At 51.0% G+C, this 17904-nt stretch overlaps 1 protein-coding gene across 1 annotated transcript in view; it reads right to left on the bottom strand.

Annotated features, from left to right (window-relative positions):
* The window catches only part of PTPRO (protein tyrosine phosphatase receptor type O), a 147633-nt gene extending 137953 nt beyond the window's left edge, over positions 1–9680 (bottom strand). The window contains 1 exon segment of the mRNA XM_077340691.1: positions 9186–9680. Within this exon segment, the coding sequence (XP_077196806.1) occupies positions 9186–9272 (87 nt within the window). The 5' untranslated portion in view covers positions 9273–9680.
* Positions 9681–17904: the final 8224 nt, after the last annotated feature.

Raw genomic sequence — 17904 nt, 5'->3', positions numbered from 1 at the left:
AACATAAGGAGAGCCCTGCTGGATCAGACCAGTGGTCCATCTAGTCCAGCCTCCAGAGAACATAAGGAGAGCCCTGCTGGATCAGACCAGGGGTCCATCTAGTCCAGCATCCTGAGAACATAAGGAGAGCCCTGCTGGATCAGACCAGTGGTCCATCTAGTCCAGCCTCCAGAGAACATAAGAAGAGCCCTGCTGGATCAGACCAGGGGTCCATCTAGTCCAGCATCCTGAGAACATAAGGAGAGCCCTGCTGGATCAGACCAGGGGTCCATCTAGTCCAGCCTCCAGAGAACATAAGGAGAGCCCTGCTGGATCAGACCAGGGGTCCATCTAGTCCAGCCTCCAGAGAACATAAGGAGAGCCCTGCTGGATCAGACCAGGGGTCCATCTAGTCCAGCATCCTGTCACTCACAGTAGCCAACCCGTTCCTCTGGAGTGCCAACAACAGAGCATAGAGGCCAAGGCCTTCATATGAACGAAGAAGAACACTGCTGGACCAGACCAATGGCACATTTAGAACAGCATCCTGTCTCACACAGTGGCCAACCAGGGCCTAGCACAGACTTTCTTAACTTTTTACCATTGAGAAGCCCCTGAAACATTCTTCAGGCTCTAAAAAACCTGAGGTGGAGCAATCGTGCAGAATATGGTTGGGAAGCAGAGTTGTGGACACGCCCACCTGGGGCCCCTCCCCTTCCCACCCCCTCCAGGCCCTGTTGGGAAGGGGGGGTTGACATGACCATTTATGGCCATAACACCCAATAAACGGTTAACACATTTTTTAAATATATAAAAAATTAATTAACTCCCACCCATTTGGGAAACCCTTCCAGGGCTGTCAAGAAACTCCTGGGTTTCATGAAATCCTGGTGAAGGTTCAAGGGGGTGGCAGGTTAGAGTGGATGAGCGACAGGGTTGTGAGTGTCCTGCACAGCGCAGGGGGTTGGACTAGATGACCCAGGAGGTCCCTTCCAACTCTGTTATCCTATGATTCTAAGTAAAGAAATGACTCGAAGCAAAAACATAATAAAACACAGCACAATAAAACCAAACAGCACCAGCAATTTCTGCAGCCCATAGTGATCCAGGTGTCATTTTCTTTCTACTTCTGATCCTGGACTGCTTTATGAGACGTGATACAATTGCATTTGGGCAGAACAGGCTACCAACGACTAGGATTTAATTAAAATGAGGCCGTACCATTTGGCTTCCTTTCAAAGACAAAGTCAATTCCCAGAACACGGGAAGAAAGGAGACTCTCTCCTTGATTTCCAAAAATTTCAATACTTCTTGGCTTATGTGCTCCTTTTAACTTCTAATGCTGCCATGGAATACACTGCTGGCTTCTTGGTAATTGAGTGCATTATCATTATGAATTTCTTAACTAGGCCACGAAAAAGAGATGTCTTTTAAATATACATGTGTTGTTTCCTTTAAAAAAAAAATAGGCTTCATTCAGCTTTTGCATGCTTGACAGGAAGCGGTAATACATCATTTCTGATTTTTTTTTTAAGGGGGGAAAACGCCACGCTTGGTCTCAGAGGCAGATGACAAATAATTACTCAGAACTCAATAATTACTCAGAACTATGGAAACAGCAGCAGCAAATCCAGTTAAAGGAACAATCCGTTGCAACAGTTACAAGAACAAAGGGAACCTGTATGGGCCCTTTTTCTCTGCATTTTTGACTCAAGATATACAATAAGAAACTGGTTTTGTTTTTTTGTACCACACTTTTTACTCACCAAAGCTATCTCAATGTGGCTTGCAATCTTCTTCTATCATAGAATTATAGAATTGGAAGGGACTTCCTGGGTCATCGTCCAACCCCCCGCACTATGCAAGACTCTCACAACCCCATCGCTCCTCCACTGTAACCTGCCACCCCCTTGAGCCTTCACAGAATTCTCTATCCTTTATTGCAGATGCAACAAATGTCTCAGCCTCACCCACCTCACAGGGGGCCTGTTGTGGGGAGAGGAAAGGGAAGGCGAACGTAAGCCGCTTTGAGACTCCTTTGGGTAGAGAAAAGGAGCATAGAAGAACCAACTCTCCTTCTTCAGGGCTCTCTCAGCCTCACTCACCTCAACAGAGGGTGTGTGTTGCTGGAAGAGGAAAGGGAAGGTGAACGTAATCCACTGTGAGACTCCATCCGATAGATTAAAGTGGCATATAAGAACCAACTCTTCTTCTTCTTTTTGGATGGGCGACCACCAAGGAAGGTGAAGAGGTAGGCAGTGGCAAACCGCCCCTGAATTTCCCTTGCCTTGAAAACCCAATGGGTTCACCACAGGTCAGCTGGAACGTGACTGGACGTTCCACCACCACCATGTTCCGAATGCTGTAACTTAAGCCCGGCGTTGATATCAGCCAATGGCACCAAGCACTGGAGGGCTGGCAGCTCCTTCGCTAGCAAAATCTCGCAATGAAATGCGCTCGAGGAAAAGAAATGGGGAAAGGGCCAAAAGGCAGGCGCAGACTCAAATGTCATGTGTAACCAAGCTTGCGGTGTTAAGCAGAACTGGGGAAGAAACGAATCCGTCAAGAAAATACCCTGACCCAGTAGCGCGCGGCTCCGCGGTAATTGGAAGGCGCTGACAAGACGGCCAGAGGTAAAACTGATGACTGGGGCTCTTTCCCTCAGCGGAGCATAAGACTGGGACTAGCAATGCTTGAGGGCTCGGGAGACTTGCTGGGAGGATGTTTTAGCCTTTTTAGGGAAAGTTCACCAAGAAAACTGCACCGTTTAAATCAGGGGTAGTCAGACTGCGGCACTCCAGATGTCCATCGACTACAATTCCCATGAGCCCCTGCCAGCGACATCTGGCGGGCCGCCATTTGACTACCCCTGGTTTAAATCAATAATCAACATACTGCATATTCGGAGTGTGTTCAATGCGCTTCACAGCGATCCTTGAAACAGCTCAAGAGGAAATCCTAGAATCACCATCTCCAGAGAACCGGGTGGTCGTGCGCCAGGCCAATCAATGGCCACTAAGCTGGATGGTTAACAGTGACACAGCTTGTCTATATCATGTGGTTGCCAACCTCCAGGAAAGGCCTGGATATTTCTTGGGGTTGTAGGCGATCTTCAGACTACTTGTCTTGGTTCTCCCGGAGAACATGGCTGTGCTGGAGGATGGACTTTGGGGCATTTTATCCTGCTGAGGAACCTCCCTTCCTGAGACCCTCCCCTCCCTAGGCTCCACCCCTAAATCTCCAGGAATTTCTGAACCCAGAGGTGGAAACCTGGCCTCTGAATAACCTGCCCTAGAGAGGTCACAAAGGAAGAACGTTAGCAACCAAGCTCTGCTTCAGGCCTTCTGGGTCATCTGGTGAATCATGGTGGAAAGCCAGCAATGGTGTAGTGGTCACAGTGTGGGACTACGATCTGGGAACCCAGGTTCAAATCCCCACTGGCACCCTGGGCCAGTCACACTCCCTCAGCCTAACCTACCCCGCAGGGTTGTTGTGAGGAGATAACGGAGGAGGAGGACGAAGGAAGGCGCTTTGGTTCCCCACTGGAGGAGAAAAGTGCGGTATAAATGAATTAGATAAAATCGGTATCAACCTTTTATCAGTTGCGACATCCAACAATAAAGAAAACTAACAACAGCAACACAGAAAAGCTCACCAAAAAGGCAAAGAGCGGCATCAAGAATCAGAATCGCACAGAGCTGGATGAGACTGCAGAGGGCCCTCCAGGCCAGCCCCCCACCTCCTCGGGGATTTAAAAATCACACCCTCCTGACAGGTGCGCATCAAATCTCCTCTTTAAAATGTCTAATGAAGGAGAATCCGCCACCCTCCAAAGTAGCATATCCCATCTACAAACAGCCCTCGCTGGCAGAAAACGCTTCCGAATATTTCAGCGGAACCTCCTTTCCCGTCACTCGAACCCGCTGCTCCTACTCCTTGCCCCTAAAGCTGCAGGAAACCAGGTGGCCCCCTCTTCAACAGGTCTACCTGTTTCATGGCTCAACCCAGCTCTCCTATCCCCCCTCACCCTCCTCTTCTCCAGGCGACACAGACCCAGCTCCCTCGCCCTCTCCTCGTGAGGCAGGCATCCAGCCCCTCCGCCCTCCCAGTCGCCCTTCTTGGAGCTGGAACGTCATCCAGTCTGAAAAGCAAACAACGGCGCACACAAAAAGGAGACTTGGCAGGCAAGGCTGCTAACAAGGTCGCTGGGGAAGGTTCCTGGGGGAGCCCTCTCCACAAAGAAGACGCGGCGGCAGAGAAGAACCGTTCTCAGCAGCCCAGAGGTGTCGGCGGATAGTCTGGAGGGAATTGGTTCTTCCCCGGAGGAAGATGGGCCGAGGCTTTCGAGGAAAGATAATCACCGGCTCTCTTGAACCGAGAGACGCCCAGGCAACCATATGGAGGCCAGCACCGTGAGAAGAATCGACCGTGGACGCCACGGGGTGGCTGTTCCCTATGCCTTCCGTCGATGCATGCAAAATGGACGGCTCAGAGAACGAACGGAGGTCCGTATCGGTCAATCCTAGGCCCAATCCAGGTATAGGCATCAGTATTCGGCACAAATCTGCCCCCCCTCCTCCCAGTACGTAATCCACACATTATGGGGAGCGGCACAGAGTCCAGCCTGCAAACCAATGGCTATAAGCATCAGATCTTGCGGACCTGCGCATGGTGCTCTGCAGAATGTGATGCCTTGCCTGCCAATCAGCTGGTTGAATTCGAGGAGCCAGGAAAATGAACCGACACATCCCGGAACTTTTGCACCGCATCACCTCTCCCTTTAACACAATCGTCCTCACATTTCAAATTTGGTCCCTCCTGGATCACGTGACCTTCGGGGGCATTTGACCCCACAGCAGGCCACTGGGCATCTCGATTTACGTCCACTCTGGTTTCGAGCAAGCGGTGGGGCAAATTTCACGCTTGCATTTTTGCAAAAAAAACAAATTATATTAAATCTGCTTCTCTTCGAGCTTGCCCAGTTCTTCAGAGAACCAGCTAGTTGGCAGAAAGCGCCATCAGGGTTACGCCAGCTCGGGGTGGCCTTGCCAGACGGGGGGCCCTGACCCTTGTGAGCTTGCTGGCATGTGTGGGATGCTGAGGCAGGCAGGCTGGCAGGCACAGCCACAAAGGGGCAGACGCAGGAAGAAGGCCAAGCGCGGGGGAGAAGAACGGAAATGTTAAGATACACCGAGAAAGCAGAGGGAAGAAGAATGAAACAAACACCGTGGGAGCAGCCAATGCTGATACAATACTGGGTTAATTTGCATAGCCAATCGGATCTTCGGTGGTGAATCCACAGCGCTGTGGGTCAGGAATTGACAGGCCACAAGAAAGGTCTCGGTGGGCACAGTGGGGCCAACTTCAGGACCACTGCCATGGGGATTTCAAGGAGGGTGGAAATAGTTTGCCATGGACTGCCTCTGCAGAACAACCTTGACATTGCTGGTGGCCTCTCCTTCAAGGACTGACCAGGGCTGAGCATATGGAGGAGGCGGTTCTAATATGACTTAAAATCTGAATTTATACTTGCAATGGACTAATATTTTAGTGTGCATGTAATTTGTTTTAAAGCTGAAGTTACCCGCCCTGAGCCAACCAAGGGGGAAGAAAAAGAAGAAGAAGAGTTGATTGAATCAGGGGTCTTCTGCATCCCTAGTAGATGCTCAACCAGGGAGGCACCTCGGTCCCTCCCACAAGAAGAGCTATTTCTTTAATATCCAGTTTCTCACTACCTGGAGGAATCTTGAAGTGGCTTACAATCACCTTCCCTTTCTCTCCCCCCAACAGACACCCGTTATTGAGGCGGGGCTGAGAGAGCTCTGAGAGAACTGCTCTGTGAGAACAGCTCTAACAGGACTTTAACCAGCCTGTGATGGCTTAGCTGGCTGCGTGTGGAGGAGCGGGGATTAGGGGCTGTTGCTCTTAACCACTACACCAAGCTGGCTATTATTGCTATTGCTATTATTGTTATTATTAATAACATTAACTGCATGAACTCAGAAGGACTAGAACTTTTGCCCCTAAGTGGACATTTCGGTGGAATGGTAGCCTCCATGGTGGGAACTCTAGCTTTCTCCCCTCCTGACAATCTACTCCTCGACACGATATTTGGAAATAAATTCCACCCAAAGCAGCTTGACTCCTTTTCAAAGAAAGCCTGAACATCTAAACCCATTCGTTCTGGCAACTCCTGCAGCTGCTTCATCCATCACTGCAAGTTAGAATGGGGCCTGGGAAGCTGAACGGACAGCTCCCTGGCAGTTCCAACACCTCCTAGTCATTCAAAGCCGGAAACTGCTTAATGGACCTTCCAGTCCTTTTATACTCTAAAATGAAATGTATTGTCAGCCGTCTGGCCGTGTTTGCTGATTGGCGAGGCATAGCAGAACTGCTTGGGATTTCACAAACCCACCCAAAAAAGGAAGCTCCTAAGGAAAGAGGAGGGAAATCATAGAAGGTTGTTGTCAGGGGTAGTCAATCTGTGGTCCTCCAGATGTCCATGGACTACAATTCCCATGAACCCCTGCCAGCGTTTGCTGGCAGGGGCTCATGGGGATTGTAGTCCATGGACATCTGGAGGACCACAGATTGACTACTCCTGGTTTAGGTCTTCTATGCTGAGAGTGGTGAACATTTCGGTCTTGACCTATTTAGAGGACTCTTTCATTAATGAAAGCTAGTAAGAAATACTAAGAGCGGAGGACTCAGATCTGGGGAAGCGGGTTGGATTCCCCACTCCTTCACACTCAGGCAGATGGGGGACATTGGGCTAGTCACAGTCCTCTTCATTCATAGCAGAGATAGACCTGTGAAGATGGGTCAAGTCCAAAATTTACACCGCTCTCAGCAAGGAAGGCATGAACCAACCTCCCTGCTTTTTCCTTAGGCGCTTGTTTTGTGTGGGTGCTTGTTCTCGCACAGCAGTTCTCTCAGAGCTCTCTCAGCCCCACCTTCCTCACAAGATGTCTGTTGTGGGGAGAGGAAAGGAAAGGGGTTTGTAAGCCGCTTTGGGGCTCCTTCAGGTAGCGACAAGCGGTGTATTTAAAAACAGTTCTTCTTCTAGTGGGAGGGGTCGAGGCTCAATGGTCGAGCATCTGCTTGGGATGCAGAAGGTCCCAGGTTCAGTCCCCGGCATCTCCAGTCCAGAAAGGGTCAGGCAGTAGATGATCACAGAATCAGATTTAACCAGTCCAACCCCCTGCCCAATGCAGGATCAGCCCAAAGAATCGGTGAGAAATAGCTGTCCAGCCGCTGCTTGAAGACCACCAGTGAGGGGGAGCCCACCACCTCCTTGGGCAGCCTATTCCACTGCTGAACTACTCTGACTGTGAAAGACCTGTCTGCCTTGAGTCCCTGGAAAACTACTGCCAGTCTGAGTAGACCATACCGGCCAGGATGGACCTGATGCCCATCAAGGTTTCAGTCCAAGCCGGTTTTACATGTCCAGGCAGACCGGATCGGAGTGAAAGAAAGCCCAGAATATGGTTTGCATCATCGGAGAATCAGATTTAGAACTCCATTTAGGCTTGTGTATAAAACTCCACCCTATCTTCTAGGGTTGGCTCTCTACCGGTGAGACATCCTGGAAGTTCTAGAGCAGGGGTAGTCAAACTGCGGCCCTCCAGATGTCCATGGACTACAATTCCCAGGAGCCCCTGCCAGCATTCGCTGGCAGGGGCTCCTGGGAATTGTAGTCCATGGACATCTGGAGGGCCGCAGTTTGATTACCCCTAAATCTAGAGAGCTGCCTAAGGATCCACTCAGCTCAATATTGCCTACTCAGGCAGGCAGGGTTTGAGGCAGAGAACGAGTCAGCCCAAGAGGTCCCAAGACGACAGAGGGCCAGACGTTCTGCAGGGAAGACGCCGAGTCAAGAGCAGTCAGGATGGGAAGACCATGCAAAGCACCTTCTCCGGAAGGGCTCTTTCCACCAACAGAAGCCGGTTTCTATCAAGGCAAGTTGTGGGGTGGAATCCGTCCTTGGAGTACAGGTCTGTTTTCATTCGTGAGCCATGCCACTAACCCCAGATACCTGGAGGGGATGGATGGTCCTGCCTAGCCAGATCTTGACAGATCTCAGAAGCTAAGCAGGGTTGGCCCTGGTTTGTTACTGGGATGGGAGACCACCAAGGAAGTGCTGGGTCTCTTTGCCAAGGCAGGCAACCCCCTCTGAACAGCTCCAGCCTTGAAAACCCTACCGGTCGCCATAAGTCTGCTGCCGTTTGACTGTACTTTAGTCAACCTGTGGTCCTCCAGATGTCCATGGACTACAATTTCCATGAGCCCCTGCCAGCGCTGGCAGAGGCTCATGGGAATTGTAGTCCATGGACATCTGGAGGACCACAGGTTGACTACCCTGCTTTACACCACCAATGCAAGAGGCATTTGGTGACCAAGGAAAAGCAGATGCCTAGAGGTGCTTTGACCTGACCTGGGCCATTCTGGGTATATTGGATAATTCAATGTGCTTTTGCAGCTGGGTTTTCCTGTGCAGAACAAGAAAATCTACTTCTAAGATGCACTGAAAGTGCATTGTCTAACTTGTGCAGAATGGGCCCTGGATCTCCCAGGTAACCCCCCCACCCCATATCGGATCTCGGTAGCTAAGGGGGGTCATCCCTGGTCAGTGTGTGGATGGGAGACCCCCCAACGAAGTCAGCCAATGGCAAACTGCCTCTCTGGACATCCCCAGACCTCAGCCGAGATTTGATGGCACAGCCTGAGGTTTTGGGTGCAAAGGAAAAGGAAATGTCCAGAGACACCTCAGCTGGGGTTCAGCCTCGATGGCACCTCCACACTCCACCGGCTCCTTGCCCCCTCCCTCCCTTCCTCTGGGGAGGGCAAGCTGGACCTCCTGCTCTCCGAGCCAGGTGCCCATAGCAGCCTGCCCTCCCCAGCACAAAGCATCCGGGATCTCTGGGTCAAAGCCAGCCCTCCAAGCCAAGCTGTCCACACCCTCCCACCCTCCCTCACAGGGCTGCCCCCCAAAGCCAAGGCGAGTCGGGTCTGGCGGGCGCAGAGAAGCCTGTTGCCAACCCCCCCGGCCTCAGCTGCTAATTCCGGCCAGCCATGCTCCAGGGAAGGAGAGCCGGGGCGTATCTCCGCGTCCCTCGTCCCTGTCCAGCAGGCTCCGAGCCGGCTCTCCCCTCCGGCGCTGGCCGGGAAGGCAGGCAGGCGGGCCGGCGCGGGCGCTCTCTGCTTACCTGGAGCAGCACAACAAAGAGCCAGAGTGGCGGGCGGGCGCGCATTGGGGCGCCGCTCCTCCTGGCCCGGCGGACGGCCCTGCGCATCGGAGGCGCCGCCACAGCAGCGGGCCCGCAGGCGGACAGGCTCCGGCACTCGGCGGGCGGCTGCAACAATGGCGAGCGAGCGACACAGCGAGCGAGCGAGCGAGCAAACGCGGCTGCCGCAGCCTCAGAGCCGCAGCGCCGCCGCCGCCGCTCGCCGGAGACCCATCGCGGTCCGCCTCGCTGCTCCGCGGCTGCTCCTCGCCCGGCTTGGCGGCTCAGGCTGGCTGGCTGGCGGGCGGACGAGGCGGAGGGCTGCGCCGCCGGGCCCTTGCTGCTCCTTCGGCGGCGTGTGTCGCTTTCCCTTCGCTCCTTGGCTCGCTCGCTCGCTCGCCCGGCTGGCTGGTTGGGAATGAATGGGGCGCCTTCCTGCCAAGCGCGCCCGCTGCGATGGACAAGGCGCCGCCCCGCCCTGCGCCGCCCCTCCCTCTCTCTCCCTCTCCCGCGCTCTCCCCCGGCCTGGAGGGCCCGCCCTTCTGGCCACACCCACCTGAGGCTCCGCCCTCTCCAGCCGCCTTCGGGTCTCGTCGGGGGGGGGGGTTGTCGGCCAATGCGCGCCGTCCGCCGCTTGGGGGTAGATTGGAGTCTAATATGGAGCGCCGGGTTTGCTTCCCCGCTCCTCCTCCTGCAGCCAGCTGGCTGACCTTGGGACAGCCGTGGTTCTCTCAGGGCTGTGCTCAAAGAGCCGTTCTATCCGAGCTCTCTCAGACCCTCCTGCCTCACAGGGTGTCTGTTGTGGGGAGGGGGGGAAGAGGTGTGGGACCATCCTTGAGACTCCCCAGATGTTTGCACGAACGTGGGAAGAGGCATTCATTGACCAGGGAAAAGCAGACGCCCAGAGGAGCAATAATGTAATGGTTATGTTTTTATAGGGAACACGGCTATTCGTTTGAATCTATCCGAATTTTATTTGAATTATGGTACTGAGGCTGGAATATGTTGTAAACCCCCCACTGGGCTTGCTGGGTGGGCCAGTATGGAAAGAGACAGCTGGGGGCCTAATTAGCTAACTGGCTGCAATCAATCCATCAGTTCAACTGCTGTTCTGGAGGCAAGCAGGGAGAAAGTGTGCTCAAAAAGCAGGAAGTGACAATCAGTGGGAGAGAAGAGGTAGCAGCATTCCATTCTCACACTGGAAAATTTTGTCTGGAGCCGACCCGATCTGATTCAAAAGACATGCAGTTCTGAAAGTCACAAAGGGATCCGTCTCAGAACAGCCTTTCATTCATTCATTCATTCATTCATTGTTCACACTAATATTCCTCTGTTCCCAGCCCAGCTGGCTCACAAGATATATAAAGTAACTCATAAAAGAATAAAACAATTTTTTAAAACCCACCCTCCCGCTTACCCACTCCCACCGGCCCATCATACCCACCCCCCTCCAACCCACCACTCAGCTGTATGCCCTGGGAAGATGAAATACAGCATTCCAGAGGAGGGGCTAGATCAGAATGGGTGAAACCTTGAAGGGTGAACCAAATAAGAATTTTAATGGCACTCCTGTGGGTCATGTTCTCGGTCACTTTCCAGTGACAAAGTAGTTTCATATGCACCCCCCCCCTAAAAAAAAAGAAGACTATAGAGAGAAATGAATCCTGCTGGTTTAGTAAAGTGGTTCTGAAGGTGTAACTCTAGCGATCCCCAACCTGTGAGCCGTGGACCACATGTGGTCCTTAGACTAATTGGAGGTGGGCCCCGAAGGATGCCTTCCCCCCCCCCCCCGGCCCTTTACAACACACTTCGGGTGTCCTTGTCTCCCATCACTCCCAGATGGGACCATCTCGTTGCAGAGAAACAAGCTCAGGGTTCCCATTGATTGGTCATTGTCATGAGTTAAAATTTCCATGAAAATAAAATGTTCCTTATGTTCATTGTTGTGGCGTGTCTGTATCTTATTTTGAAGGGATGCTTAAACATTACCATAGCGATCAGAGAGTGTTAGGGCAGTGGTTGAGAGTAGAGGAGTAAACTACCCCCCCACCGGGCCTCAGTAAAATTGTCAAGCGTTGAGTGGTCCCCAGTGATAAAAAGGTTGGGGACCATTGCGATAGACCTTTAGACTTTGTGAGAACATGAGGCTGGCACATCTCTTGATACGCTGGGCTCCTTTGGAATTTTTTAAACAGAGGCTGGATAGCCATCTGACGGAGAGGCTGATTCTGTGAAGGCTCAAGGGGGTGGCAGGTCACAGTGGAGGAGCGATAGGGCTGTGAGTGTCCTGCACAGTGCAGGGGGTTCGACTAGATGACCCAGGAGGTCCCTTCCAACTCTGTGATTCTATGATTCTATGATTCTGTGCCTTGTCTTAAAAACAAGCAAAGGCTTGTGGTGTGCTTGAGAGATTTTGCATCCTTTTGACCTAGTTGGCCTGATGCACGATACGGTGACCTCAATCCACAGATCCCGCCGGGATGCCCTGGGAAGGGTTTGCGGCTTACTGGTAGGACATCAGTTTGCCTGCCAAGAGTCTCAAGTTCATTCCCTGGCGCCTCCAAGGGGGTCAGGCGGGAGAGACCTCACCAGAGAGTTTGCCAGTCTGCTGCTAGTCAGAGCAGGCGATGCTGCCCTTTGTTAGACTCATCACCTGGTTCAGTAGAAGGCAGCTCCACAGGTTTGCGTCCTCTCTGCCTGAGTCATTGATCCACACTTTATATGTTTGCTTGTTTATTTTCCTTGTTTACTGCCACTCCCAGCCAGCCATCTTGAAGCAGTTTACACCAATCTAAAATACAAAGTTTAAAATCACCAAATGCAAGTCTACCCACCCCCAGCCCACACTTTCCCCCTCCTGGAGCTTAACAGACTGACCCCCACTATCTCATGTGGGGTGTTTGAAGGAGGGACCGAGTCAATGCTCTGGGGCAACAGAAAACACCTCTTCTCCATCTTCCATCTCGCTCTCCAAACCCCTCACCATCTTTGGACACGCTCCAATTTCTCTACATCTTTCTTCAGTGGTGATGCCCAAAAACTGAACACAGTACTCCAAATGAGGTCCAGTAAAGCAATAACACCATCTCACATGATCTGGAGTAGACACAAGACCTCTTTTCATACAGCCCAAAATCCTGTTTGCCTTTTTAGCTACCGAGTCACACTGCTGACTCATGGTCAGTGTGTATGATCTACTACAGGGGTAGTCAAACTGCGGCCCTCCAGATGTCCATGGACTACAATTCCCAGGAGCCCCTGCCAGCGAATGCTGGCAGGGGCTTCTGGGAATTGTAGTCCATGGACATCTGGAGGGCCGCAGTTTGACTACCCCTGATCTACTAAGACCCCCGGATCCTTTTCACACATACTACTGCCAAGACGAGTCTCACCCATCCTCTAGTGACGCATTTGATTTTTCCTACCTAAATGCAGAACTCGACATTTTTCACTATTAAAATTCATTTTATTCATTGTAGCCCAGTTTTCCAGCCTGCCAAGATCATCCTGTATCCTGATTTTATCTTCGGATGACTTCGGATGACCTGAGGGATCACCTCTCCGCCTTTGCCCCCCAAAGAGCTCTGCGCTCCACCACTACCAACCAGCTAAGGATCCCTGGCCCTAAAGAAGCCCGCCTGGCTTCGATCAGGGCCAGAGCATTCTCTGTGCTGGCCCCCACCTGGTGGAACGAGCTCCCGGAGGAGATCAGGGCCCTGATGGAGCTTAAACAGTTCCGCAGGGCCTGCAAAAAGGAGCTCTTCCACCAGGCATTTGGTTGAGACCGGGCATAATCAACAGCGACTGAAGGGCCCCTGCTTCCCCCCCTCCCCCCCCCCTCAAAATTCCACCAATATGCTCTGGACCTGTTTGCATTGTTGCACTGCATTGTTTGTGTTGTTTATATTGTTCATACTGTTATATTGTTATATGGTTACAACTATTAGTTATTATTATTGTAAGGTTATTCACATGTTTATAGACTGTTTTATGTATTGCTCTTTGTTCTTATGTAAACCGCCCTGAGCCTTCGGGGAGGGCGGTCTATAAATATAATAATAAATAAATAAAGATTGATTCCCCTAGAGCAGTGGTTCTCAACCTTCCTAATGCCGCGACCCTTTAATACAGTTCCTCATGTGGTGGTGACCCCCCCAGCCATAAAATTCTGCAAGGGTTCTTTCACAGGAATTAAGCCAAAACTGACCAATGGTGTGAAGATCCATGGTTCATGATTGTATAGAAATTTGCTTTTTTTCCCGGGGTTTCTTAGTTCAGTTCTGCCTCTTGTCCCACCATGCCGATCTCGCTGTTTTCCGCTGCTCCAGACAGACGAACACTATCTCGATCTACCCCGCAAGGCTGTTGTGTGGATGGCACTCCCCAGCAAAGCTGCTTTCCCTGCCGCGACCCCTGTGAAAGGGTCGTTTGACCCCCAAAGGGGTCCCGACCCCCAGCTTGAGAACCACTGCCCTAGAAAAAATGGCTGCTTTAGAGAATGGCCTCAATGGCATTGGGAGCCAGGGCAGTGTAGTGGTTACGAGCAGCAGCTTCTAATCTGGTGAGCCGGGTTTGATTCCCCGCTCCTCCATGTGCAGCAGCTGGGTGACCTTGAGCCAATCACAGCCCTGATAGTGCAGTTCTCACAGAGCAGTGCTGCCAGAGCTCTCTCAGCCTCAAAGGTTGTGGAGAGAGGAAGGGAAGGCTGCTCAAGAAGGAGGGGCTTCATAATGGCTTTGAGGGGTCCCTTTCCAAGGAGGAGGTGCATAGACCTTCAGTTCTTGTTTGAATGATGCACCCGCACAGGAAACAGAACCCTGTGTCCGAATCGGGCCCAAAATCAACTTTGCAAGACTCCTCCTGCTGTTCTTCCCTTTTCCTCGGTGTAACAAGCTGCTGGCTGATTTCCTTCCAGCGATAGATTGTTTATGTCCCACATCAGGGATGTTGACAGCTCTTCAAGTTTTGCCTCCTCCAGAAGAAGAATGATTGGCAGCTCTCAAGTGGACCTCCTCCGGCGCTGCGACCCTCGATGGTTCTTGACGTGCTCCGGGAAACACTGAAATGGATACCGGGGTCCACTGGCTGGGAGAGCTCTGTGAGAACCGTTCTGAGAGAAATATGAGTGGCCCAAGATCACCCATCTGGCTGCACGTGGAGGAGGAGTGGGGGATGAAACCTGGCCTGCCATTCTTAACCACTACACCACGCTGGCTCAATGGCTTTTCCCCTCCAGATCAGATTGGCCCGGATACCCTGGAGTTTTTTTGTTTTTTTGTTTTGCCTTCCTCTGGGCATGAAGCAGAGGTCACAGGAGGTGGGTGGGAGGTAGTTGTGAACTCCCTGCACGGGGTCCCTTCCAGCTCAATGTTTTTATGCTTCTGTGCTGGTCATTCCCTTCAAAGCTTTAAATGGTCTGGAACTGAAGTAGGAAAATGACTGATTGCTCCTTTGAGGTTCTACACAATGACTTGGGTCTGATTCAGAAGTCTTGCTCTGTATGCCTTTGCCATATGAGGAGTGTGTGTGTGTGTGTGTGTGTGTGTGTGTGTGTGTGTGTGTGTGTGTGAGAGAGAGAGAGTTCAGAATCAGAAGCTATACAACTTTCCGGCACAGATCAGAGAAATAAATCTGAGTTATGCTCGTATTTTCCAAGACAGAGCAGGATATAAACGAAAAGAAAATGACTGTAGATTCCCAGACTTGCTAATTCCCCCTGCAATTGCTATAAATCAGTTCTGCTCCCATGCAGGTCTCCTCAGAAACACACCCACTGAGCTCACTCCGAGGTAGGCATGCACATCAGGATAATATTCAGAGCTCTAATTTTATTGTCCCTCCTTAATTACATTACAGGTATGATCAGTTTCTGGGCTTTTCCCTGTAAGAATACACACGGCTTCTGCGGCAATGTTGAGTCGATGCTATATTTCTAAGCCCGGATATTTAGCCTCTGTTCAGTACAATGCTGAGAGCCAGTGTGGCAGCGTGGTTAAGGGGGCAACTGGTGTTGTTACTTGTGCTTCACAATTAAGAGTGGGGACCCGTTCTCCGGGATAGTTAGGACTTTGGAAGCAACTGATACCTCCACTTGGCTCCACCCCACTGAGGTCCATCCTCTCCCCAAACTCCACCCTCTTCAGGCTCCACCCCAAAAATCTCCAAGTGTTTCCTGATCTGGAACTGTCAACCTTACATTGTGACTAGACTACTGCACTGCCCTGGACTTAGGTCTCCCCTCAAAAATCAATTTGATGCAGAATGTCACAGCTCAACTATTATCGGAAGCTAGATGGAACATGCACATGACTCACATCCTACAGGCACCTCCCTCGCTGGCCCTCAGATACTGGGCTCAGTTTAAGGGATGAGCTATCACATACAAAGCCCTTAAGTACCTCAGACCCTCCTCAGTGCAAAAAAAACCCTTCCCCCCCTACACTTCACCTCAACAGGTTCGCTGATTGGAGTGGGGTCTTCTGTAGGTGCCAACCTGAAAATAGACAAAATCAACAAATGCCAGTATATGTAGAACGGTACCGTCAAGATATCAGGAAAAGAATTTTCACAGCTTGGTGTAGTGGTTAAGAGTGGTAACTTTTAATCTGGCCAGCCAGGTTTGATTCACTGCTTCTCCACATGCAGTCAGCTGGGTGACCTTGGACTAGTCACAGTCCTGATAGTGCTGTTTTCACAGAGCAGTTTCTCACAGAGCTTTCTCGTGGGAATTGTAGTCCATGGACATCTGGAGAGCTACTGGCAGGGGCTCATGGGAATTGTGGTCCAGGGACATCTGGAGAGACACAGTTTGGCCGCCCCTGCTCTAGGGAAACCGGTTGGCTGCTATCTAGAACATAGAACATTGAATCTAATGGATTATTGGCCTGATCAAGCAGGGCTTTCTTATGTTATCAAGCCGCTATATACATGCTCTTGCACATTACCACATGCTGGGCAACAGTTTTCCCCACCCATCAATGGGTTTCCCCTTCCAGAACCCAGAGTGAGCCAAGAACCTTGCAAAGAGAATGGATCAATATTATTAAATCCCTCATTCGGTACAAAGGTTCCCACTTGATTAGCCTGGTCAAGGGTGTTATGTTTCTCTTTCTCATGCTTCTTTTTGACCTGTCTTTCCAAAAGCAGATAAGAAATTAGCAGACCTCTCTTATTATGCAGATAAAAAATTAGTTTATCACAAGAAATGAGAGTCAACCAGGAAATTATTCTTCCGTGGCATTTCTAGGACGATTAAAAATAAGCAAAGAGCTTCAGAAAGCATGAAAGTGGGTCTGATTTCCCTTTTTGGTATAATAGCATCGTATCCTAGACTCGGGGCCAATTCCCACGTGTGAACCATTCAAAGAACCATTCAAGTGTGGGTTCTCCGCTCCAGTCGAAACCTGACGGCCTCCGACAGCCACATAGGCGGGCCTGACATTCTCCTGCCCGTTAGGCCAGTGGTGCTAGGCAGAAAACAGATCAATAATGTGGCACGCTTCAGGAGAACATTGCAGGGGCCTGCGGGAGCAAGACCAACTCTTCCTTTGGAAGCCGCCGTAATGAAATGCAAAGCTTTTATCGAGCAATGCATGAAAACAGCACTTGTTTAGCTGAGCTGCCCGCTGACATTTCCCCAATATCAAGAAATTTGTGGTTCTTATTAAATGGCGGGGATGAAATGTCGACGGGAAAGAGAAGAGGTGGGATGGAGACGTGAAGAGACTGAGGTCAAGCCTCCAGGCATGGCAGGGAGAGACGGGCAAGCGGCCAAGACAGTCCTGAAGGGTGTATGCAAAGCGCGGCTGCAGAAGCCGAAGTCGGTAGCCGGAAATCAAACACTCACCAGCCAAGTCCAGTAAGGGCAAGAAGAAGGTTTGTAGACAAGAGTCACAAACTGAAAGTCAGTCAGGGAAGCAGGGGCCACAGAGTCCACACAGGGTATGGAGGTGCAGGTCTGGGAGGAAAGACATTGCCAGCAAGATGGGCTTCTGACTCCCACCTCCTTTTACGCCTGATGCGCAGCTAATCATGAACAGCCTTCAGTTTGGGCTCTACAAAGAATCTCTTCCCTGAGCAGCTAGCCTCGTGCCCCTGCGCCTTTCCCGCAAGACACAGCTCTGCTTCTTATACCATTGCTCTTTGGGCTCAGGAGACATGGATGGGGAGCCAGCTGCTGTTGGGGCTTCTCCAACAGGGTGGTTGTCAGAAGAAGAAGAAGAAGAAGAAGAAGAAGAAGAAGAAAAAGAAAAAGAAGAAGAAGAAGAAGAAGAAGAAGAAGAAGAAGAAGAAGAAGAAGAAGAAAAAGAAAAAGAAAAAGAAAAAGAAAAAGAAAAAGAAAAAGAAAAAGAAAAAGAAAAAGAAAAAGAAAAAGAAAAAGAGGAAGAGGAAGAGGAAGAGGAAGAGGAAGAGGAAGAGGAAGAGGAAGAGGAAGAGGAAGAGGAAGAGGAAGAGGAAGAAGAAGAAGAATTGGCTTTTATACCCCGTTTTCCACTGCCCAAAGTGGCTTACAATCCCCTTCCCTTCCTTTCTCCACAACAGACATCCTGTGAGGTAGGTGAGGCTGAGAGAGAAGTATGACTGGCCGAGGGTCACCCAGATGGCTGCATGTGGAAGAGGAACGGAGATCAAACCCAGTTCTCTAGATCAGGAGTAATCAACCTGTGGTCCTCCAGATGTTCATGGACTACAATTCCCATGA

The sequence above is a fragment of the Paroedura picta genome, chromosome 5, assembly GCF_049243985.1.
Source record: "Paroedura picta isolate Pp20150507F chromosome 5, Ppicta_v3.0, whole genome shotgun sequence".
In the NCBI taxonomy this organism is placed as follows: Eukaryota; Metazoa; Chordata; class Lepidosauria; order Squamata; family Gekkonidae; genus Paroedura; species Paroedura picta.
The sequence above is the reverse complement of the archived record's forward strand: the minus strand, read 5'-3'. Positions and strand labels throughout refer to the sequence as shown.